The sequence below is a fragment of the Falco cherrug genome, chromosome 2 (assembly GCF_023634085.1).
Source record: "Falco cherrug isolate bFalChe1 chromosome 2, bFalChe1.pri, whole genome shotgun sequence".
Lineage (NCBI taxonomy): Eukaryota > Metazoa > Chordata > Aves > Falconiformes > Falconidae > Falco > Falco cherrug.
The window spans coordinates 78,115,277-78,140,100 of NC_073698.1; the positions used below are offsets into that span (position 1 = coordinate 78,115,277).

General features: G+C 42.6%; 1 protein-coding gene across 1 annotated transcript; it reads left to right on the forward strand.

The window, feature by feature from the left end:
- The first annotated feature begins 4,323 nt into the window (after nt 1-4,323).
- ETS2 (ETS proto-oncogene 2, transcription factor) lies at nt 4,324-19,654 on the forward strand. The gene is made up of 10 exons (XM_055702886.1): nt 4,324-4,640; nt 8,001-8,072; nt 11,146-11,266; nt 13,079-13,198; nt 13,654-13,854; nt 14,701-14,784; nt 15,578-15,820; nt 15,963-16,226; nt 16,933-17,051; nt 18,000-19,654. Exons 2-10 carry the CDS (start codon nt 8,001-8,003, stop codon nt 18,213-18,215), a joined length of 1,440 nt encoding a protein of 479 aa, XP_055558861.1. The 5' UTR covers nt 4,324-4,640; the 3' UTR covers nt 18,216-19,654.
- Nucleotides 19,655-24,824: the final 5,170 nt, after the last annotated feature.

The following is a 24,824-nucleotide window of genomic DNA, read 5'->3' on the forward strand; positions in this document are numbered from 1 at the left end:
TTTACTTGATTTCCTTCAGTTTTATGAAGGTGAAATGTAGCGCTTTATGGGCAAAATGTAGCAATTTCTGTTACTGCTCAAACATGCCAACAGAACTTTGACATAGTATTTTTTTCTCCACAGTAATTATTCATGTTGGTTTGCATGTGCTCAGAATAATGGCACGCACATGAATAACTTGCCATACTTTGTGACTCACCGAGATGCCTTCACAGAAATGATCTTGGTCACACTTTGTGCACCAAACACCATGGGGAGAACTTTTTGGTGGGCACAGTCAGCAGTGTTATATTTTAATAGAAAAGAATATATGTCTGAGTGAAAGGTCATTTGATACCCCACTTTTCCCAACCCTGTATAAATATTTTTGTTTAGTTGTGTTTGAATGGTGGAGTCAATGGGTTTCATCCTTTGTTTCAATCATAATAGCATCTGGTTTGAAGTTGCTATTTCAAACCGAGAAAGCTGGGACTTTATTCTTCAAAGATGTTATTTCCTGAGACCCTTTACACTGTGAACTTATAGATGGTCACTACTGGAGTTTCATTGTTAATTGTCTTTTAGGGGCAAAAATATACAGCCTTTTCTTTCAAATTCACGATGACTCTGTTTATGTTACTGAAGGCAAATGAACAGCGAGGTATCCCCAGTACTGCAGGGATGCGAGGGGGAGTGGGAGGGGGTGCGGGCCTATGAGCCATACAGCACCCCTGAGTGCCCACCAGACACCCGTGGGGCTCCCACAGCAAGAGCTGCTCCAGCCCAGCACAGCCAAGCTGCTCCCCACAGCAGCAGCAGGAAGAGCAGGAGAAGGAGGAGGAGGAACGACACATGCACCCCAAACATACTCAGGGAGAGTAGCTGAGCCACCATGCAGATGATTTCACAATGCGTACTTTGACAGCACGACAGGGTTTCCACTCCTGTGTGTCCTCTCCCATGGCGCAAGAGAAATTCTGGAGGGCTAAGTCACAGCTGCTCTGGAGCACTGGCTGCAATGCAGCTCTTCCACATACCTGCCACCTCGCATTCCCTCTCTATGCTTTAAACCTCTACATTTTTAGGATCTTATTCCCTCTCTTTGTCAGCCCCAGTGAGAATATGGTGTGCAGATGCTGAGTGAAGCCCTTCCCTGGGATGCCCTGACCATCTTGCTGCTCTTCTCCCCGTCTTTGCCAATGAACTCACAAATCAGCATTGCAGCTGCTCAGATCAGATTATCCCCTCAGACAACCATCCATTGCTTTCAGAGCAAAATGTCATGTACTTACATACTTAAAAAAAATATCTAACAAGTTCCTTAATTCACTACAAGAAGGTAACTCTCCAGCATATTTCTGAGACACCATTGAAAAGAAAGGCAATTTAAAAAAACAGAAACAACCCCTTAACACTCACTTGCAGCATGGGCCCTCTTTCAAACAAGAAACTTATGAGCAAGGATTGAAAAAAATTCTTATCTATCTGGACTGTCACAGAATCCCAGTACAAGAACTTTACAGCAATTTGTTCCACAGTCTTTATCCCTTTTCTTTTCCCTTTCTAGTCACTTCACTCTTGAGTACTACAGCTGGTTGTCCCTCACTTCTGAAAAAAAAAAAAAGAAAAAAAGAAGTACCAGTAGGTCTGCAACAACAAGAACAACAAAATCTCAAAAGTTTGCAGCATGGTGCTGGTACTGTGATTATTCTTCAGTTTATACAGAACTCCCCCTTTTGCCTCTATGCACACCAACACACACATGCATAAAAGCACAGGTAAGAAGCTAAAGGAATTGTATGCTGAAGAATTTGCGAGGATGGACAATTCCCAGAATAGAACAAAACACACAGATACGCTACAGAAGCAAAACAAAACCAAATCTACTTTTTCTTTGACTCTAGCTTAAAGACGTTACCATTTGAAAATGAGCAGTGCAGAGGGATCACAGAATGATAAACTTGGGCTGGAGAGGAGTGCTGCAGGTCTCTGTTCTGACCTTCTGCAGGGGCTGCTTGGGGCTTTGGCCAGTCAAGATCAGAGACTCTCCACGGAGGAAGCTTTCACTCACACTGGGAATATTTATTTCCAAATAACCTGTTGGCATTTCCCCTGCTGCCACTGTGCACCTCCAGAGGAGTGTGGCTCTTTCTTTGCTGTAAGCTCCCATTAAACACTTGAAAATAGCAACAAGATTCCCCATTAGCCTGCGCTTCTCCAAACTAATGAAACCCAGCTCCCTCAGCCCCTCCTCATGCATCATGTGCTCCAGCCCACTAAGCATGTACCGCTTCTAATGGAGCAATAGTGTATTTTTATACTAACAATAAGTATTATTTAATGAAATTAAATACTCTTACGTAAAAAGAATTACTCTAAAAATAAGAAATTTTAATAGAGCAAAATATGGCCAGCTTAATAATTTTGCTCTGGACCCCAGACCATTAGTTTAGCAAGAAATAAATAACTCCCAGCCTTTCATCTTATCTTTTTGACAGATGTTTCCCCTATATAAAGGGTGGCAGAATTGTTTTTGTGAGTGTTATAATTAAAATTGCTGTGCAGCTGACATACAGTTTTTAATGGTTTCCCTTAGGATTATAACAGATGTTGTCTTATTAGATCAGGAGTCTCCTAAAGTAAGAAATGTCATTGGCATAATGAAGACACTTCTTTCAGTCTCTCAAAGTAGACTGTCACAATTTGCCTGGTAACATTTGACCCTAAGGAATGAAATATATCCCACGTTTCTAAGGAGAAAGTTTTCTGAAGAGTTGGAAAGAAATACTAGAGCATCTTACTCTGGTGTAACATGGTCCAGCTTTTGCTATGGCCAGAAATAGCTGGAAAACATAGGAGGGAGCCCTGACAACTGCATCACGAACAGCCAAAGAAACTATGGCTCTTTAATGGCAAAAATGATCACAGCTTAGGCACATGGTAAAGTGTCAGCTAGCTGAAATCTGGTGAGGAACTGAGAGGTAGCAGTTATTGGGCTCCTATTATAACAAAAGTTACAACCACATGACACAAGTGTTAATTTGAAATGGGAGTTAGTTTAAATAAAGCAAGGTGTAATAGCAAGCCTAAAGAACAACTTTTTAAGTGCAGTTTAGGTCTCTGGTGTTCACTGAAAATCTAGAGAAGTCAAGAGTGGAAGCAGCAAGAAACTGTGGCTCTAGGTTGCTTTCTGCTTATGGCTGGGCGATTCACCGCTACCAAGGACTGCATCTGCCAGCTGCACAGTGGGTACTGCGGGACACAGCCTGCTGTCAGGTCCCCTGGGTGCCCACAGCAGGATGGCTGCCGGATGGACACGCTGTGGCTTCTTCCCAGCCAGGGCATGCAGGGTACACAGACGGGTCTCACACCAAGCCACCGCCAGGACAGCCCTCCAACGCACAGCCAGGCCGGGGAGCTGGGAAGCCCCCACAGATCCCACCAGTGAAGCGCACCCAATGTGTTGTAACACCACATAAAATCAGCCAGTCGTAGGTAATGTGGCAACAGGGGAAAGTTAGGTGGCCCCAAGGAGTGCGGAGCAGAGGAAGAAAAGCAGCCCATGCCTCCTGTCTGCCTGCCCACTGAGGCTCTCCAAGCCCTCAGGGGGAGCTCACTTTGACAAAATAAATGTAACAGCGAGTTTACTCTATAGTTTGGTAGAGTAGAGCTCCTTGCAGCCTTCCAAGGGCTACCAGAGTTTTTTCAAGGTCAGAGCAAGCCAATTCTTGCTTTACTGGCTGCGGGGCTTGGATCTGCAATTCATGGGATGAGACAGTTGGTACAGCTTTCACGTTGCACCTAGCTCAAGTGAAGAACTCCTCAAAACATCCACAGAAGATGCAACATGACATCATTGCTGAATTTCCACTGCAGCAAGTGTCATATGCGACTTACGAAAACAGACTGTTTACACAGATACCTGGATCTTATGGGTTAATACTCTTAATCTTATCTACCTCGAGGACAGGTATTAATTAAAAATAAGCATGGAGAACATCCAGCCTGAATTAGCTCCTGCATAGCCAGAGGAAAAAAAAAAAATGTATCTGTCTCTGGACAAGCAGTTTCAGGCTTTCCCTCTCCCCACGCCCGGCAGCACCAGGCCGGGAGCCGGTGTCGGGGCCGGGGGGGTGGGCCCGGCCGTGGGGCAGCCCCCGCGGGCCGAGGGAGCCTCGGCCGGTATCGGCGCAGCCCGCAGCGTGGCCACCGCCGCCGTAGCGACGGCGACGACGACGACGACAACAACCGGGCCCGTGGCGGCGAGAGGGGCCGGGCTTGCGGGGAGGCGGGACCCGCCGCCTCCCCCCCCCGCTGAAGAGCGCTTGCGAGGGCGGGCGGCGCGGCACAGCGCGGCTCGGCTCGGCGCGGCGCGGGCTGGCGGCGGCAGCGGCTCGGTCGGCAGCGCCCACGTACCCGCCGCCGGGCAGCAGCCTTCCCTCCCGCCCCCCGCCCCCCTTCCTCTTCCTCCGGGACTCTCCGCTGGGATCAGCCCGTCGCCGCTGTTGTTGTTGGCCGGTGCTGCCACATCGAGGATATCTTGGCTCCCGGAGAGGCAGCGGCGCCTCTTTTTTTGGACTCTGCGTGTGGTGCCGGTGCCGCCGCCGCCGCTGCCGGGGAGGGACGCGGAGGAGCGGGCGAGCACCGGGCTCGGGAGCCAGGTGAGGCGGGGGCGGCGGCGGCGAGGGGGCCGGCTGGCCGCTGCGCACCGACCCGCGCTGCCGGCGGGGGTCTCCCGGGCGGCCCGGGGAAGCCGAGCGTGACCCTCAGCCCCCCGCGGGCGGGGACGCGGCCGGGCCCCCTGAGCGACCCCCGCCGGGGGCGATGGCCGGGGCGCGGGCGCAGGGGGCGGCGGAGCGGAGCCCGCGGGGCCGAGCCGGGGGCGGGAGGGCCGCGCTCGCCGCGGCGGCGGACGGGGATGGCTCGGCAGGCGGCTGCGCGCCCGGGAGGAAGGGGTTAATGGGCAGCGCGCACTCTGGGTTTGGTTAGTACTTTAAAGGGACTTCAAAACTGTTGGGCTGTGTGATCTCCCCATCTGAATTTCATGTGGGCGAGTGTGTCGTATGTGCCAGAGCCACCCCGGTCTCGGCTGGCTCGCCCCTCGGTACTTGGCCGGCTGCGCGGGGGAGCGGCGCGCCGGAGGCAGGCGCTTGTCTCTTCACTGAGTGGCACGATTTTATTTTTTTTTTTAATCTGAAAAAATTGCCATTTAAAAGCAAAGCAACAACCAGGCACTCCCCCCTCCCCCCAAAAAAACTCAAACAACAAACAGACAACCCCGCAACAAAAAAAAAAAAAACAAAACACCCAAACGCAACCAGTGGAGGTGTGCTGTGGACACTAGCAGGGTTTAGTTCTCCATGTGGATGATTCCCAGCCGAATCCAGCTGTGGGCAAGCACCTGGCTATTGCTGAAAAGAAGGTGATCAGAATTCAGGAGTATTAGTTAATAAGTGCCTGATCCTGTTGACCCTGTTCTGGTTCACCCACTCAGCTATGCGGGGGTGTTGAAGAAGGTGTCCTGCCAGTTAAACCAATTATAGCTGGCAAGTAGCAGTCATCAGCGTTAGTGGAGGAGTTGGATGTGAGGCCCAGTCTCGCCAGTGCTGTGCCCTGGTGTCTTTTCTGAACGTAAGCAGCAGCTTTCCAAGTCCAGCAGAAAGCCACCTTTAACCCTTTGTGTCACGAAAAGCCATGTTGCCTCTTCAGCTCCGCTTGCCTGGTGTTACCTCTGTAAGGGTTTGGCATCACAGGGCTGGAAAGGTGTGCTGCAGATGGGGAGAAAGCTGATGCGTGATGAGCAAAGGGTATTGAAATTCATAACAAGATGAGAGATTTTGTTGGAAGAGGAAAACTGGAGTGTTACAAAACATGGTGCAGGTCTTCATTTGTTCTTAGAGCTTGATACCTGGTTTTTCATAAGTTGCGTGGTGCACAGGCAAGGCCACAGAACGAACTGGCAGCCTAGCACAGAGAAACAGTGACTTGGGTTAACGAGCAATACCATGTAACGAAGACTTCATATCAACCTTTTGTCTTGGGACCCTAAACATTTCTAAAGAAACAAACAAAACAAAAAGCCAGGACGGGGAGAATCGCAGTCCTTCTAGTCAATGGGAAGTTCCTGACAGGATTCATGTAGAGGCCAAGATTACACCTGAAAGTGTCGAAGTCTTATTTGTAGCCCTAACTGGGGATCAGAACTAAACAACTGAAAATACGTATAATGTTTCCACAAGTACTTTCAGATTGGTAAGGCTTACAGCTAGTTATACCTAGACACTAGAGCAGATTTCAAAGGCAAAACAAAGGGTATTAGAAATTGGCCTATACTTTTTTTTTTTTTAAAGCCCAGCTGAATGCAAGGATAAACAGTTGTTTAAACTGTGGCAAATTTAATGAAAAGATTAGGATGCTTGCTGAGTGAGACTCATGCTGTGTAAAATTCTTTGCTGCTCAATGAGATGTGTAATTCAGATCAAATATTTGTACATGCTATTTGAGGTAAAAACCATCATTCAGTCGATTGCGCTTTTGGGTAACATTAATGAAGTGTAAGCCAAATATTCCTTTCATAGTCAGTTGATCTATTTTATTTCAAAGATCAGCCCCGTACATCTGATAACAGTGAAGCTGAAACGGGCCTTTTGGGTTAAGGACTCTTGATTATTTTTTTTCTTTTTTTAAGTGTTCGACTATATAGGAGGGTGAAAGGCTTCCTTGTCTTTGGCTGTTGGATGTTTTTATTTTCCTTTTTGCTTATATGGATGGCATTTGAACATGTCATTTTAACAAGCTGGTCTTATTTTGTTAAGCTCCTAATTTGCCATCTTTTTCTGAGTTTAAGATTGTATTTTGATTTCTTCTTGTGTTAACATGGCTAACAAGAGAGCTTGCTTGTAATAAGTGATCAGTTTTGTGGAAATATGAATAGTGTCCTGTGTGACTATTTAAATACAAATGCTTGATTAGACAGTTTCTGGGGAGCAAGAGAATTTAGCCCAATGCTGTGAAAAAGCAGAACAAAAATTGTTGAGAGACAGCTTGCCACGGAGTAGTCTGATAAGGTATAGTTCACCAACACCTGAATTACAGCATTGTGATAAACCTGAACAATGGCCATAAAACCGGCTTTATTTCTTATGTTTGATCTCTCCCATAAGCCAGTAAAAGGATATGCATCTTATCGCTCTTCTTAAGTGCTATACAGGAGAACAAGTTATACAGGCCTCACACAACCCTGTTCCTGGTAATACAGGCAACATGATATACCTTTGACTTCAGTAGCATGAACATATTGATGGTGGTCCCATTACCAAACCTATAAAAAAGGTATTTTACTGCATAAACCATTTTCAATTAAAATTTAGGGCCCTCTAGAGCTTTACAAATATGCTAATCCTGTGTTTACAAAATGTGCAAGATAACATGGTTTGGACATGCTTTGCCTAGTAAAGGAAGCAGGTTGCTAATACTGAGTATTGGCTTTCAGTGGTTGGTCATAAAGGGGTGAACCTTATACGTGAAGGTGTATCACGGGGAGTGCTCCGTCACTCATTTTCCTTCCTTTGAAAGCCAAAGTCCAAAGTGAATCGTGGCGTGTCAGCAGGAATATAGAAAGCAAAAATAACACAAAACAATGTTTAAGAAAATGGGTGAAGATTGGAAAGTATCTCAAGGCGATAGATACTTGATGGACAAAGGACTTCTGTAGGCTTTCCAGGCTCACAGAGTCAGATACTAAAAGTCCTCACACTGGATATCAGAAGCTAAGCAGCCTCCTGTTTGCTCATTTCATAAAACACCAGTGATGCCTGTGAAAGGTCTTCCAGTTAAAAAGCTGCTTAAGCAAGACAGTTGTGCCCTGTGTGGTCGGCATGTGAGCAGTGAGAAGGAAAGCTTTGCCTGTGTCTCATTCCAAGAGCTGTTCTGTAACCTGTACTGAAGCGGTGAGATATATCTGTTAACATGCTTGCTTTGTCGGTGGCAACGTTTTTCATGTGATCCCTCTCATTTTTCAGATGAGTGATTTTGGGATCAGGAACATGGATCAAGTAGCTCCTGTGTCTAACATGTACAGAGGAATGCTCAAGGTGAGTACTCTTGTAACCTCATAAACCCAACTGGGGCATCTCCCAGCTAATGCATTTATTACATTCTTCTTAATGCTAGAACAGGAATTGTGTAACCACGGCAAGGTGAACACAGATACTCAGGTTTTAATTGCTTGCTTGTAATGCCTAATCTTCTTCTAGAGTATTTCTACTGAGTCCAGTAGAGATGTGAAGAGCTGAACTGTAATAGGAACATGTAAATCTTGCACCCCCAACCCTCTCCCCCAAAGAGGCTCCCTCCCTCCTTCCCTCAAATCCTAAGAAGCTGAAAATAAGAGGCGGACAGGGACTGAGCTCAGATTTGTTGGAGCTGGTGGAACTTTTGCCTAAACTGGCAGTAGGGGTGGTCTTTGTATCCTCAATTTCGTGGAACTGACGGAGGGACGTTCTGATACAATGGGTTAGGTCTCATGGACTGAAGAGCATTGTATGAAAAAAAAATAAAATAATGGTTATTCACTTATTACATATAATTATGTAAAATATAAGTCAAATGCGTTGTAAGAAATCAAGGGTAGTTACTAAATATATTTTATCTTTAGATGGACTGTGTCTGTTAACTTGTTTTGAAAGGAACTTAAAAACGAAGGATAAATGAGAAGCAGACTATAAATACTCAGTCTTTAAGGGCTTCCCTCCTCCCCATTCATACAAGTTGCTTTTTAGTCCTGGTATCAATTTTTTACACAATACTGATTTATGTAAGCCAAGTAAAGGTTAGGAAGGCACTTTCTGCTCTCATTAACTTTGAGTAATGTCCAGGTCTCACCAGAATCAGTGAGACTCTGGTGTGCTAACTTCTCTGATGTTTTATGTTCCCTCTTAACTTTCTGTCATGCTCACAATAACAAAATCCATGAGATCCCCCAAATTTACAGCTGTGTGCTCTGTAACACAGTGGTTGTTCTAAGCAGTTACTCAGTATTCAGTTGTCATATAATTAGGTCAAAATAGAGACCTATATTCTACTACTTTTGTAGCTGTTAACATTTCATTTTGTTTTGTTCAGTAACAATTACTCTTATGTATGTTGAAAAGCCAAACAAGATGGTTGCATAACTGATAGGGCAAAGCAGAATTCATTCTACATTGGGTTTTCCCCCTTTTATTACTATTAAATCAAGAACCTGCTTAAACATTAATTTTCTCCTTTTTGAAGTATGAAACTAGCACAGTATGGATTTTACTCATTCACATGCCACAGCATTTTTTCCAGTGACTCAGGATAAGGGTCAGCTATTTACACAAAACGCAGGAGTTTCCAGATTGTGTTGAAAGAACTTGCCCTTTCTTTTAGGTAGTAGTGATGAGTCAATGCTTTTATCTAGTAATGTATAAAGAATCTTTTACTAGCAGATTTGGCAATTGTTACTAACTTGTTTCATTCAGATGTGAGGCTTTTCACAGGCTGGCTTTGACTCTAGTTGTGGGGGGTACCTGAACCAACTGTACACAATTTGTCTCCACTGGCCAGTGCTCGAGGGCGATTTTTGAACTCAGTTAACTGAAGCATGATACTGTTTATCAGCTTTTTCTTCTGTGGAGCGTATGCTTTCATAATATATGTACTAGGATGCATTGCAGCTTGTTACAAAATACAACTAAAAAATTATGGTTTCTTGTTTGTTACTAGATTTAATGTAATTTGGGGAGATTGGGGAGGGGCACGTAAGTTGTGACAGATGGCACATAAGGCACCTGGTGCAAAAAGACTCCATGCCACTTGAAACTTTGTGGTGACACAAAAAGGAACGTTAGGAAATGTGAGGAAATACTACTTCTCATATGCTATTCCAGAAACACAGTTCAGGTTGCCTTCGCGTTGTACATGAATACCGCCCTGAAAAATCTTTGCCTTGTTCTCGGCTAAATCCTCTATCTTGGCATAAGCTGGCAAACCAGTGGATGCCTAAAACAAACAAGATGCCTTTATCTCCAGCTCCCTGAACTACAGTAGCTGCCACGAGCAAAGTGTAGCTTTCCAGAACAGTGTTCTAAACTCAAGCGCTTTGAAAAATCTCAGTGGCAACTTCTATCTATCTGTGCCTCTAGATATTACAGATATGATTTCCTTGTGACTAGCAGACAAGTTGCATAAGTTGTTTTTAAAGTTATTTCCTCTTCTGTTAACATACCCTCTGCCCCTACCTCCCACCCCCACCCCTGAAAACTAATGTAGCTGAGGGGGATCTAGTAAATATACTAATGTTTCTAGCATACACAAGTTTGAAAGAAGTTAGGTTTTCAAAACCATAACAATAGTTATTGAATGTTGCCAACATATCAGTAGAATCCTCTTTCATCTGGAACATTTTTGTCAGTCCTGTTTATCACTTTCTGTGTAATAAAACTAGCAGTGTTTCACTGAGCATCTGAGGATTTGAAAGGCTGCAAAATGTGTAGCTGGTAAATCCAGGAACTCAAAAGTATAAAAGTCGCAGCAAAGAAGTAACATCTTTCCTCAAGTCCTGTAAAGCTGGCTGTATGGCTTCAAATGATGTGGTTCAAATTAAACTTTTCCTTTAAAAAAAACCCACAACACACACACACACACACACACAAAATCAACTGCATAAATCTGCTGTAGTGCTTGCACTGGCAGTTGTTTTTCCATAATTTACAGATCCTGCCTCTCTGTCAAGTAATCAAGCAGATAGTCAATTTGAAGGGTTAAGGAAATAAGGATTTCTTTAAAATATACCTGGAAATAAAGATATGTAAATATCTATGCACACATGTGCATTCTCTATTGTTTAAAGCCTCAATGACAGGAAAACTAAGAATATCCTTACTTGGCTTTTCTGTAACCTTCAGAGCATGCCACCCACTTAGCACTGTGGTCTGAATGTTAGTTGTTTTGTATTCATGGACAAGAAGCTATACTATTACTGTGTTTCTATTTCAAAGGTGCACATTAGCTGATTCAAGATAGTGGTTGTGTATGATCTCCAAATCTAGGAAACTTAACTCAGTTACTTCCTAGCAATGAAGTTGACAGTGCTCTAGCAATATGTTTACATTGTTTTTTCTTATCTATTCTGTTGCTTTGCAGCGTCAGCCAGCGTTTGACACCTTTGATAGCTCAAACTCTCTCTTTGCTGGATATTTTTTCTCACTAAATGAAGATCAAACCCTTCAGGAAGTGCCAACAGGATTTGATTCAACTTCATATGGTAACTCTTCACTCTGTTCCATAGTCCAGTCAACAGATCAGAAATTTGAGGGGTCTAACTAAATTTCATGGCTATACTTTTACAAGTGCACCATGGATTTCCCTAAAAAGTGGTTTAGTACACTGTGTACACGCTTGATTTTTATCCATGTGAGTTGCTCCGTGGACAGTTGCTGTTTGCTGTACTGAAAAGGAACAGCAACTGGGATTCAGTGGCCTGATAGACAGACTGTCCATGGATGAAGCCTTAGCAGATAGTAAAACAGAGCTAAGACAGTATAAAAATAAAGTTTTATGTATATTTAGACTTGAACATCTCAACCATAATTAAAATGCAAGTGTTCTGCAAGCTCCTTTCTTGACCCTTTTATATTAAATCCCAGTATGTTTTAATCCATACCTTACAAAACAGGGATGGGAATCTTGTTGTTTGTTTGTTGTATGTAGGGCAGTACCTACTGAGAACTCTTTACAAATCTTTGCCTAAAATCCCCGACAAAATGGGGAGTTTTGTCCAAAATGTAGATATTTTACCTGATTCTGCCTTTATCTACCCTTAGGGAAGGAAAAAAGAACACCCTCAAACCTCTGGAAACCACCAGTCCTTTGTTCTAATGTGATTCTAATCAGTCACCTGCTTTGGTCAGCAAAGCAAGTTCTAGCAGATATTGAGGATGGGTGTGGTAAAAACAGAAGTTAAGCAGGGGCTGGTAATGAGCTCTACTTGCTGGGTCAAGTGGAGCCTGTAGGTAGTCTAGGAGAACACGAAGAGCCGCTCAGCTTTATGAACTGACTTGGAGTCTATCAAGCGCATCACCTTTATATACCCTGCCACCATTATATGCCTCTACCACAGCAGAGCTCCTTCAAATGCAGCCTGTGTGTGAGCTCTCAGAGGCTCTCAAACATTCAGGGATGCAGTAGCGAGTTGATGAAATTGTCTTCAAATTACCCGTAGCTTAATGACACTAATCACAAACAAAATATCAGTAGAAGGTTTCCTTAGCCAAAACATCTAGGTAGCATGGTTGGCTTTCTTCAGTTCCTTCAGAGTAAAAAGTGGCATGTTCTGGTGAAAATTGCCCTATTAAAAAGACTGAGTGGAAGCCGAATTTGTCCTTAAAATAGAATCTACTTGCAAATTTAAAGATCAGTTAAGCAATTAGAACCATCATATGCCAGTATAAATTACTGACTTCGGATTTTGTGGCATTATTTTGTTACTGGGTACCAGCTTGTTACCAGTCATGCTTCTTTAGTTCTGATGACAGAATAAATGCACCATGTACTAGGGTGTTGGAGAGTTGCATGGGAAGTTTTGAAATACAGTCCATTGGAAAGCAGTGTTAAATAGCGCAAGCTGGTTCTTCACAACCCTACTATCACTCACTTTGCTCTCAAACTAAATGAAGACTGTCTGGGGCTATAAGGAAGGCTGATGTCAAACTATAGGTGGCTAAAAAGGATAAGCAGTCTCTTGTTTCCTTTAAAAGAAAAAGTAATAGTAAAATTTCCCTGCAACAAAAGCACTTCATGTAACTACTAAGAGTAAATGAGGGTCTATCTGATGGAAAGCTGCAAACCTTTTAGTATGATGCAATTTTATCAAACAGGTAGCACAGAGATTTTTAGTGTTGATATATCAAGTCAGAGATAATGTATCAGAAAACAGATCAGCTGGTTTTTTAAATACTTAGTTTCTAACATCCTTCTCTTATTCTTCAAGTAGTGCTGCAAAAACCTGTCACTCCTTACATTAACTTTTAGGCCAGTGAATCTTCTTTTTCCCCTCCACCCCTTTTCTTTCTTGTAGAGACGAACAACTGTGAATTGCCTCTGTTAACCCCATGCAGTAAGGCTGTGATGAGTCAAGCCTTGAAAGATACTTTCAGTGGTTTCACAAAGGAACAGTGTCGGCTGGGTATCCCAAATAGTAAGTGTTTTCTATTTATAAGCTCCTTTTTTTAATGCTATGGAGGAGGCTGAATAGCGGCTCTTTCAAAAGAGAAAGAATGATGTCAGTAGGAAATACAAGAATGGATCCTATGTGAATCTGGCGCAGCTTGACTTGGAAAGACCAGGCTTGCTGGTATTAAAAATGGGTGCATGGAGAGCTCATGCTTTGGCAGCAGAAGAGAATCAAGTAAGCTGAGAATGTCTCTGCTTACAAGTGAGTGCAGATGGAAAATAGAGGACTGTTTTGGTGTTTTTTGGTTGTTAGCGTTTTTTGGGGTTTTTTTTGTTTTAAATTCAAGAATACATTCATTCTGAATTCATTCAGAATGAAGCAACTTGGGTAAACAATTTTTTTCATTCACTGCCTTCTAATGAAGATTATTTGACAAAGGTCAGGAGTTATCTCTAAATTCTGGATATTTTGTCTTGCAGATCCCTGGCTGTGGACTGAACAGCAAGTGTGCCAATGGCTTTCATGGGCTACCAATGAGTTTAGCTTGGCAAATGTGAACTTCCATCAGTTTCTTATGAGTGGCCAAGACTTGTGCAACCTGGGCAAGGAGCGTTTCCTGGAACTGGCACCTGACTATGTGGGTGATATTCTGTGGGAACACCTGGAACAGATGATAAAAGGTAGTTACAGAAAGAGCTTCTGTTTTAAGGCTTTTCTAATAAAGTAGGACTCTCAACGCTTGTTTCACTATGGAGGACTTTTATTACATATGAAAACTCAAAATTAACTTCAAAACTTCTTCTGATTAATGCTTTTATTAACCTATTATCCTAACCTTTTATTAACCTAACATCCTTGGTACACAAAGCACACATGCAAGTATCTGCAGAAACCATACCGTGTTCAAGTTGAGTACTTATTGCGGTCAGGTTTTATTTGGAATAATCATTGAAACAAATGAGATTAGAGCAAGGCTACTGTAATACCCCTTCAAAAAAATAACCAAGAGTTGGGCAAACTTCTTCACTTCTTATTACAAGTTTTCAGTTTAGTTGCTTTAATGTAGTGTTTTGAGATAATTCAGTGAATGAATGCAAAGAAGTCAAAGACACCTAGAGGTGTCTTAAGTGACCACTGATGGAATTGCTAAAACCCTACATGCAGTGCCTTGTGAGTTCCATTGGGTTTGAACTGTAGCATTCAATAGTTGCATATATTAAGGACTTGGACCTTGAAACACAGTACAATTATTGTTGTTTCTGGTTTTTTTCATTGTATTACTCAGTTGGTATGATGGTTTTCAAGCCTGTTGGATGTTGGTTAGGTTTTTTGGGTGGTTGGGGTTTTTTTGTTTTGTTTTTGTTGGTTTTTGTTTGGGGTTTTTTTTAGAGTGCAATGCAGTACACTAGGAAAATTTACGTTAGTGATGACCTCTCAATCCTAAAGAGAGTCAGAAGCTTTTCATGGCATACAGGTCATATCTTCAAAATAAAAAGAACAATTTTTTTTCCCCCTCCTCTCCCCAGACAGCCAAGAGAAAACACAGGACCAATATGTGGAGAACTCTCATCTCACCTCAGTTCCTCACTGGGTCAATAATAATTCCTTAAGTAAGTATTTTAAGAAATGTGATATTTTACATCCCTTGGTTTATTGTAAGCATGTCACAGATGCCATTTTAAAAACAAAAAAAAAAGCACCAGAATAGTTACTGTGTTTGAGGAGAACACTTGACTTGAATTGCTGCAGCCTTCTTTCCTAGTATTGTTTAAGCATCATCCAATTCATATTGGAAACCTTTTGAGGAGCAAAGGCTTTGAGAAAGTCAAATTTCCTCTTGGTATGCCAAAGCCCACATCTGTGGAGCAGAATGACTGCTCCCACCTTTTACACAGTCAAAACCTAGTATTGCTGGGGAGCAGCAAGAGTTATTTTTATGCATTTTTGAAGAACATGGAAGTGTAATAGAGCTTTTGCAAGTGTGTAGGACATGGTGCTAGCTCCCTCAGATTGTTTGGTTGGTGTTGTATTACATTCTACCACAGTCAATCTCCAGCTCAACCTTGTTATACCACTTAATGGTGAGGCCTTACTCAAAACCACTGAAGCTTGTCCAGTTTTTTCTGTAACACTGTAGTTTCCTAGAAGAACCAACAATAGACATATTTGTGGTCAGCAAGTTATAGAAGGAGATTGACAGAATCTGGTTTGGAGCCCATTAGATGAAGTTCCTATCACTGACTTCAGTAGCCTTTCCAGTAGGCCTGTAGCATCTATCGCTTAGTCAGATTTTCATGGGTGAATTACTTCTTGGTGGCACCACTGTGGTGAGGTGCTGGAGGTGTATTAGTCTATGTAAGGGTCTGCAGGGAAAATAATCAATTCTTTTATTTCTTTCTTCAGCTGTTAATGTAGATCAGAACTCCTATGGTGTGCAAATGCCTGGATACCCTAAAGCCCTTGGTTATCCCAAACCCAGTCTCCTGACTGATGTCTGTCAGACTTCCACAGGACCGAATCTCCTCAGTCCAGAACAAGAGTTTTCATTGTTCCCTAAAACCCAAGCAGATACTGTTGGTGTGAACTACTGTGCAGTAAATCAAGATTTCCCAAGAAGCAATCTGAACTTGCTTATAGATAATTCCGGTGAGTCATAATCTGCATGATAACCATGGGTCCAAGTCCATATTCTATATGTCTTTTCCTGCTTTGCATAATTTATATGTACAAGCTAGACTGAGGAGGAGAAAAAAACCAACACTTTTTTTGTGTGTTTTGTTTTATAAAGGTAAGCTTAGAGAACATGAATCTAGTGACAGTGGTGCAGAAAGTTATGAAAGCTCAGATTCGATGCTACAGTCCTGGAACAGCCAGTCGTCATTAGTGGATTTACAGCGTGTGCCATCCTATGAGAGTTTTGAAGATGACTGTAGCCAGTCATTGTGCCTGAGCAAACCTACAATGTCTTTCAAAGACTATATTCAAGAACGAAGTGATCCTGTAGAGCAAGGGAAACCAGTTATACCAGCAGCGATTCTAGCTGGCTTTACCGGTAAGTAGTGAAGCAAAATGGTCACTCCTCTTCTTACATAACGTCAATATTCTCTATAAAAGTGTACCATGGTGATAGTTGTGTAGTTGTAAGGTATGCCTTACACCTTAGTCAGAGACCACTATTCATGAAGACTTACAATTTGAAGTGTTAACAAAGAAAGTCTTACAGGACTATCCATCTAAAGCATCTAAACCATCTAGGCTGGTATGTCAGAACACGTGAAAATTAAATGCCCTTTGATCTCTTTGAAAAAAAGAGGGAAACTTGGACAAAATCTTGCACACTTGAGAGTTTCTGCAGGTGTTGACACTGCTTGTTAAGACGTTGTTCCTATAGTCCTTACTGAAATTGTTTTTTTCCTCTACAATGTCTGCCAAGCCAAGGACCGCAGGACAAGTCCTGGAGCTTGAAATGCAGCTCATGGGAAGTGGAAGGGTGGCGGGGATCCATGTCAAAGCGAAAGACATGTCAAATTATGTCAAATCTTGTGTTACCATGAAAAAGCTGACTTGTTTATAACACAAATCTGCTTTTAAACATATTAGAAAGAAACCTAAGATTTTAATTTTGATACTAAAAACAAGGCAAATCAAGAGTAATTACAGATCTATTCTGTGATATGAGTGTGGTCACGTACATTGGTTGTGGTAAAAGCTTGCAGAAATATTAATTGTGGTTTCTCCCTGCCCCCCTCTCTCAACAGGCAGTGGACCTATACAGCTATGGCAGTTTCTTCTGGAGTTACTGACTGACAAGTCCTGTCAGTCATTCATTAGTTGGACAGGAGATGGTTGGGAATTTAAACTTGCTGACCCAGATGAGGTATGTGGCTAATTGTAACGAACAGAAAGATTTCGGGTCTAATCTGCCATTTGTGGTCCCAGCGTTGTGTAAATGTTTTATATACGATCAGATACTTGCTGAAATCTCATCTGCAAATGCTTTATTGTACAGTCAGGATTACTGTGGGTTGTTCTCCCCTCTCCTCCCACCCAGGGATATCAGCATATGCTTGTAGCTAGGAGAACACGTTGTATAGCTTGAAACTTAAAGGTAGTATACAAAAGTAGTTCTTTTGACAGAGTGTAATACTGTAGACTAGCTTACTGGATGTAGTTTGATCAACAGTGTCTGGGATTGCACGAAGGCTTGGGGGGAAAAGGTATTGCCATTCTTCTAGATACACAACAAATATGGTATTGCTGCTTTTGAAATATTTTGGCAACTTAATAGCTGTAGTCATTAAAAATAAATATAATGCATTTTCATTTTTTGATACTGTCATCAGTAGGAAAGTTACTAAGATGTGATATAAAGTCTACTGAAGCCTTTAGTTTTTTAAAAAAAAAGAGGGAGGGAAATCATTAACTCCAAGGAACTTCATATCATTCAGCTTCTGGTTAAACAGCTGTCCCATGCTGCTCCAAAGCAAATTAATGGTTAAATGGTGTCTTCTTGAAAGAGAGGAGACTGTATTTCCCATAAACTTGATCTCCTTAAACATGTTTCGGCCTATCCACTGTAGATATCCTTTTCACTGATATTTGCTGTCAGCCACTTTCTGCTGAAGCTGCTACTGTTAATGGTCTCAGATCATGTTCAGTTGTGGCATCAGTCACCAGCTCTTCTTTTATCTAAGTCTGGGACCTCCAAAACAAATAAAATGCTCTAACTGAGCAAGGGTTTTAATAACTGTGTTTATCAGCCGCCAACTAGAAGAACATGACTTGAATAAACCATTTGCATCTTGCTTTCTTTTTGGACTGACAGGTGGCACGGAGGTGGGGAAGGAGAAAAAACAAGCCAAAAATGAACTATGAGAAGCTCAGCCGAGGCCTACGCTACTATTATGACAAGAACATCATCCACAAGACTTCAGGGAAACGCTATGTGTATCGCTTCGTGTGTGACCTGCAGAACCTGCTGGGGTACACAGCAGAAGAGCTGCATGCAATGCTGGGGGTGCAGCCTGACACGGAGGACTGAGCCTGATGATGTGATGCTGCAGGGGCAAAGATCATGTGTTGGGACTGTGTCTAGGAGCCATCTGCAGTCAGTTCTGGCTGTTCAGATGCGTGCAACTGTTGGGAAATAAGGACCTTCACCGATTTTGTAACCAGGGAGAGCTGGAAGGAAGTGGCCTTATTTCATCAGTGGCTTTGGGTGTTGCCATGTCAGGCACTTGAGCAGCATGGAAGTCAGCACAGACCCTAGCTCTGTCATGAAGACATGGAAATGCTCTTGGTTTAAGCATTTCGACTACCTGTACTGTCGTATAAAGTGTTTTGGCTACTTACACTGCCATGTAATAATGGGTTGGCTTTAAAACCAAAGGTTGGATGAGAAACCAGTTATGCAGATGTTTTTAAAATACCATCATCCTTGCTTATGTCTTGTATCATGCAATTTATTTAAAAAAACTAATTTATTTTAAATTAGCAGCAAGGAGAATAAATTTTAGTTTTGTTTTAAAGTACGTTTTATTAGTTGTACTCCAGAAATGTGCTGCCTAGGTACATAAACACTCTATGTCCAAAACCAGATGTAGCAACTGTTGGCAAAAAACCCCAACCAACCACAACCAACCAACCAACAAACAAAAAACCCAAGAAAAACAACCCCAAAACCCTTTCAAAGAAGGGAAGGAAAAATCATACCATTTCAATATTCACTTTGTATATATTCTGTGATTCTTTTTGAAACTCTGTAATGTTCCTATTTAACAGATACTGTATAGTGTAAATTAATTGTATGTGTGTTTTGAGATAGGATGAATGTAAACTTATCAAATGGTTTTTTCATGTTTGTCTAGGATATACAACTTTCTGCAAATATTTAATTGGCCTGAGACACAACATAAGTACTCAGTATGCATGCATATGGTATGCCTATGGTATGAAATGGGGGGGGGGGGGCGGGGCTGGCTCAGTATTTTGCCAAGACTGAAGCTGGCAATTCTTTGTGCATTTTTGGCATTTTTACAAGAAACTGATGTTATATTCTGGGACATAAAGGGCCTGTTTGTGGTTTCTTCTGTAACTGAAAATGAAAATATTAATACGGATAAAATTACCTTTTTTCCTTTATAAATGGCATATGTTTTTCAACTTCTATGCATGTCCTTTTAAGAAAATTTATATACAAGCCTTATTTTTTCAGTTGACTTGTCTCTTCTTCCTGCAGTTTATCCTGTATGATTAAAATATGAATTCTATTTTTGGAAATAACTGTGACTCCTTTTCAAAGATCAGGAGGGATTTATGTAGCAGCTATTTTTACTGCAAAAAAAAAAGAAAAAATTCACTGGAAAAATGTACTTTAAGAAAGCTTTATTTTTTATCTGAGCTTGATGTACATTTAAATGTGTTGTATGGTGTAAGAGGTTTAAAAATGAGCCTTCATAAAAACCTCTTGGACAAGAAAAAGTGTGTGTGCTTTTTTATGGAAAGTTTTAGAGGAGCTCCTTTTTTATTTGTTGGTTCAACCCATGTCCATACTACCCCCCTAAACCTATGCAGGATAAAAAACAAACACATAAAAAAACCAAAACAAAACAAACCCAACCAGTGAGACTTATGGGAGTAGGAAGTTTGTTGGAGGAAAAATTCTGTTGGAGTGTATAGGCTTGTAGTCTTGAACCAAGCTCAATGTATGCAACCACTTTGCTTAGATATAAATTCAAGTTAATGACTTCGTGCTGTGCCTCTTGAGAAGAAAACCAGCTTTTCTGAACTGTGTTTTGTAAACTGATTTAGGAATACATGGAAGAACAGAAGCATATTAAGGCTACTTACACCTAAACTGTTCCTGAGCATATCCTCCACAAAGGAATCCTATAGTTTGAACTATCTTTAGCTCTTACTCTTCTCCAGGAAATACAGAAACATTTGCTCTTAAGCACATTTTAAAAGTAGAAAATGTAGTTATTAAAAACAAAAAACCCCAAACATGATGCTTCTCCTAGACTTCTTGATCTCTCTACAAAATGGCAGCTATCTCTTGATGTTGCTTTCATTTTAGTTACCCTGGTTTGGCAGCATGATTAAAATTTTGGAGAGAAAGGGTGGGCTTTTTTCTGAGAATTTTTCTTTCTAAATGGATGGAGTTGAGCGTGTAGGCAATGCATCTTGCAGCATGGCCTTGCTGAACAGTTGCTACACTGTCCTTCAGCCTTAATTTTCATTGTCTGCAAAGGAAAAGAAGCCTCCCACATCCTTCCTTCACGTCAGCTACTGCTGCAGGCCTGGATGCATCTCAGGGGGTGCTGGCCCACAGATGGATCTCACGCTGACAATGAAAAGGGTGTGAGGGCATGGAGGGCTGTGATCCCCAGAGCTGAGACAGAATTTGGCACAAAGATGGGGAAAAAAACCCAACAAACCCTTAAACCAACAAGCCATCCTGGGCTTTGGCTGACACCCTTAAGAAAAGGTAGTGCTATATATTACCTGTCTTGGAGCTGGGATCCTAAGGAAGGGAGATACCTTATTATGCAGGAAATAATGTATGGTCTGTCACGACAAATGTGTTTTTTTCCCTTGGGTGACTTTCTCACACCATGGCTGCAGAACCCCAACTGTCCTCTCAATCTGTTTTCCCTGAACACAGAACTTTTATGTCACGTAGACTGAAAGTTCAGTTGCCTCTTGTGTGCGTGGTCAGTGTTAGCTTCAGCCTAGAGACTAAAAGGAAGTTGTTTGTTTTCCTCCCTCAGCAGAAAAGAAATCTCATGATAGCAAAACCAACAAAGTATCCCGATACAGGCAACCCACACTAGTGTGTCTCCCAGAAGCAAAACCTGGTATCCTGCAGTGCATCGGATCAATGTAGCAGCCCAAGCTGTAACCCAATCGACCCAGGAGACAATTATTAAAGGATATTTTGTCACAGCACACACAGAAAACACCACTGTTTCCTCAGCCACCCAGCATCAAAGAGGCTGTTGAAAGCAGTCTGGCTAAATTCTTCACCTTCTTCAAGACGTGCCTTCCTGCCCTTTCAGCTGCCAGCTTTCCTCATGAGACAGCAGTCAAAATAGAGTCTTGCAGTTGGCACCTATCCATGGTTGGCATGTCACCTCCAATAACAAAGTTCGACTTCAAAGCCTTTCTTGCTCTTTTTTTTTTTTTTTTCTTTCTTTTTAAATTTAGAAAAAAAGGTAGAAACCCGTTCTAAGTTGGGAGAGCTGTGAGCCACAAATACTTGATATCCAGCAGGCTATTCTGGGAAACATCGGCCTGGTGCTCCCTATTCTTACTCTTGCCTTAGGTCCCAGCTGCCAGTCACCGTCAGGTACAGGTTAGAAGCTTGAGAAATGGGGCAAGTGATGGATCAGTTATCCCAGTACTGTGTCTTCACCAGTGGGAGAAGGACTGAGTAAACCTGTCCACTTTCTGCTGGTCCATTCCCCATGTGATCCCCCAGCGCCCCCATGGTATTCACCCTGTTGGAGGGGTTACCCTGCCCATTTCTTTTACTGCTGCATTAAGGACTTCTTACGTTGTTCAACCTATAAGGAGATCCCTTGGTCAGTCTTTACTGACTTGTCCTCAGGCATTGGAGAACAGCACCTCACCCATGGTCTGAAGTAAGGGTACACCAAGGTTTTGCTCAGCAGCAAGACAAAGCTCTCATCTCAATACCCTTCCTCATGGTACCTTACACTTTTTGGGCTTTTTGGCAGTCATTGCATGTTGAGATGATGATTTCAGAGAGCTGCCAGTGATGACTCTGAGATCCATTTCCTGGTAAGTACCATTTCTGAGTTTAGCATCACATACACTCTGTTTGGGTTATTTTTCCTTCAGTGTATTACTTTGAATTACCCTATACTGATACTCATCTGTCAACTTTTTGCCAACTCATGCCATGTTGTGATGTCCTCCTGGAGCTCCTCACCAGCAGCGTGGCATTTGACCATTCAAACTACTTAGTAGCATCTACAAACCTGGACGTTTCACTGTCTTGTCATCAACCTGGGATTTATGGCCCTGGTCAGAGCCAAGGTGGCTGTTATTATGCTAAGGGCCAAGAGGGCTGCTGCAGGATTCAGCCTTTCTTCTCTTTTCAGTTCCCAGCTCTTCCACAGGTTTACTGGGTGGCCTCAGGTAAAACATTTCAAGACTAGTCCTTGGGCTGCTGCTATTCTAGTGTAAAAGTCATTCACTCACCCTCATGCATGCAAGCAGCAGCAGCAAGGTGGTGTTCTGTCAAATGTCTTTTGGGCTTTCCCTCTCCATGAGTAGACTGTGGGCCAACACTCTTGTGATGCAGGACCACATTTGGCAATGAACAAGATCAGCAGCAGCTTATACAATATGGAAACACAGCATCTGGCCCTCAAGAGAGTTCAGCAAAGTGCTCTGAAATCATGGTACTCTTTAAATGTCAACCAGACACTGGAACTTCGTGCTTTTTTGCTAAAAAAGCCTCCTGGAATTGAAAAGGAAGCAAGAACTAAAACCTAATTTACATGTTCACAGCATTAGTGGAGAACCTTTTTGATGCCCTCTCCAAGGATGGTCCGAATTTTGACAGAGAATTGCCAGATCTCAGCCATTGCAGTTTGTCTTGTGTCTCTTGTTTATATTTTCCTCTGTGTGAAGCAGAGCACTAGTTGAACTATGTTCACACAGCCATGTGACTGCAGCAGTGCTTCACATGCTAGACACGTGAATGCTCAAAAAGCTAGAGGGAATAAAAAGCATCCCTGTAAGCAAGAGGAATGAAAAATTCAGCTCAGGGTACACAATCTTTGATAAAGATGTCTAGTATCTCATTTGCAATGTATGCCATGTGATGTATAGTCTGGAACCACATAAAATGGGATATTATTAAAAATAAATAAAATAGTTTGGCCAGTGACAGCATAATTTGGCCTGTGCAAATTGAGATTTTCAAGTGATGTCCTATTTATGAATAGGAGAGTTTTAAGATAATCCTGTGGTTTCGGGAAGAAGCATCAGATTTCACCATCTTCCTTCTGCGTCTGTCTCTCTTGGCATTTACAAAGAGGTAAATGGTGAGCTTAACAAAATACAGTGAGTATCAATTATAACAAGTATAATGAAATCTCTGCACATGCAAAAGGGTATGTTCTTTGGAAGGTGTTTTTCTCAGATTCTCTCTAGATAGCTAGCAAAATGGCCCAAACTCCCATATAGAAGGTTTGCCATGATTTTCTGCATCATGACCTAACATGAGAGAGAAAATGCCAAAGTCCTGATACAATTTCTCTGAAGCCTGCATATCCAAAACCTGGTGATTATTTTCTTTCACTGTGGGCAAAACTACAAAAGAAAACAGGTTTGTCTATGTGTTACTTAACCTTCAGTGCTTAGACTGAGGAGGAAAATCCAAAGCCCAGAGGGAGGTGGGCAAGCTGAGCTGAAAGCATGTTGTTTGGAAACGGAGGGAGCCATCACACCAAGTGGTGGATCTCTCTCTCCCAGGCCACCACTGCTGTGTATTGGGGCTAGCTAACCCCGCTCTCCTAGCCCCATCCCAGGTACTCAAGCATGAGGCCAAAGGCAACACGGACAGGGGCTAAAATCGCAATCCCTCTGGAGAGCTGGTGGTCATACCCTTTCTTCCCAGAAGAAGAGGGGCTGGGCTTGCCCTCCTGAAGCATGGCCAAGAGGGATGGTAGTGGAGCGATGGCTCCTGCTCGGCTTCATGTACAACTCACTTGCCTGCTTGATGAGGTCTGGGTTGGGATCACTGCCACAGGAAGGTTTCCAGAACCCATCTCCCACCTTGGCCATCTGAGTGAAGTGCAGAAAAGGAGGAAAGTGTTTTCCATTAAATGATTGTAGGTTAAAACTCAGTCTCAGGTGCAGAGACCAGAATTCCCCCTCTCCTTCAGCTGGATGCGTGATTATTAGGCTAAAGAGGCCTGTTCCCATTTGTGCTGCCTCTCTTTTGTCTGATGAATCTTGAATCAATCCTTTTTTTTTCTTCCTTACTTTTTTTCCCCCTACTGACAGAAGGCAAAGAGCATTCTAGCAGATGCAGTTCTTCCATTTATCTCCCTCCCATTCGCAGGGACTTCTCATTCTCTTACAGGGTGCTTTTTGCCCTGCGGAGGAAGAGAAGTTCTTCCAAAAGAAATATCATTCCTCCTACATGCCTCCGAACAAACCTGTTTGTTTGTTTTTCCCCATCTCCAGTGCCAGCCCCTGGGAGATGCCAAGAATGCATGTCTCTTGCTGAAGTCAGGACCGGGTCCCAAACCCCCTGGTCTCAGCCTCGCATGCTGCCCACCCCGCAGCCAGCCCTAGCTTGAGCGACCACTGGCGAGCCAATGGGACAGCTCGTCATAAGGATGAACTGGTTTTGAGCAGTTTCCCCAATGTCCTGGGCACAACGCTCCCTTTCTTCCTCATCAGGACTCTACATCTGCTGGCTTCCCAACACTTTTTTTCCTTTTAAACAAATACAGGCATTGTTCTTTATTCAGGGAAAATTCCACTTTCTCCTAAAGATGCTTCGCCAGGATCTGAAAGCTCAGGATGTGTACTTTCCACAGGCAGTGCCTTCCAGAATTCACAGATCCCTCCTTCTTGCTTTCATATGCATGAACACTTTTCATTACAC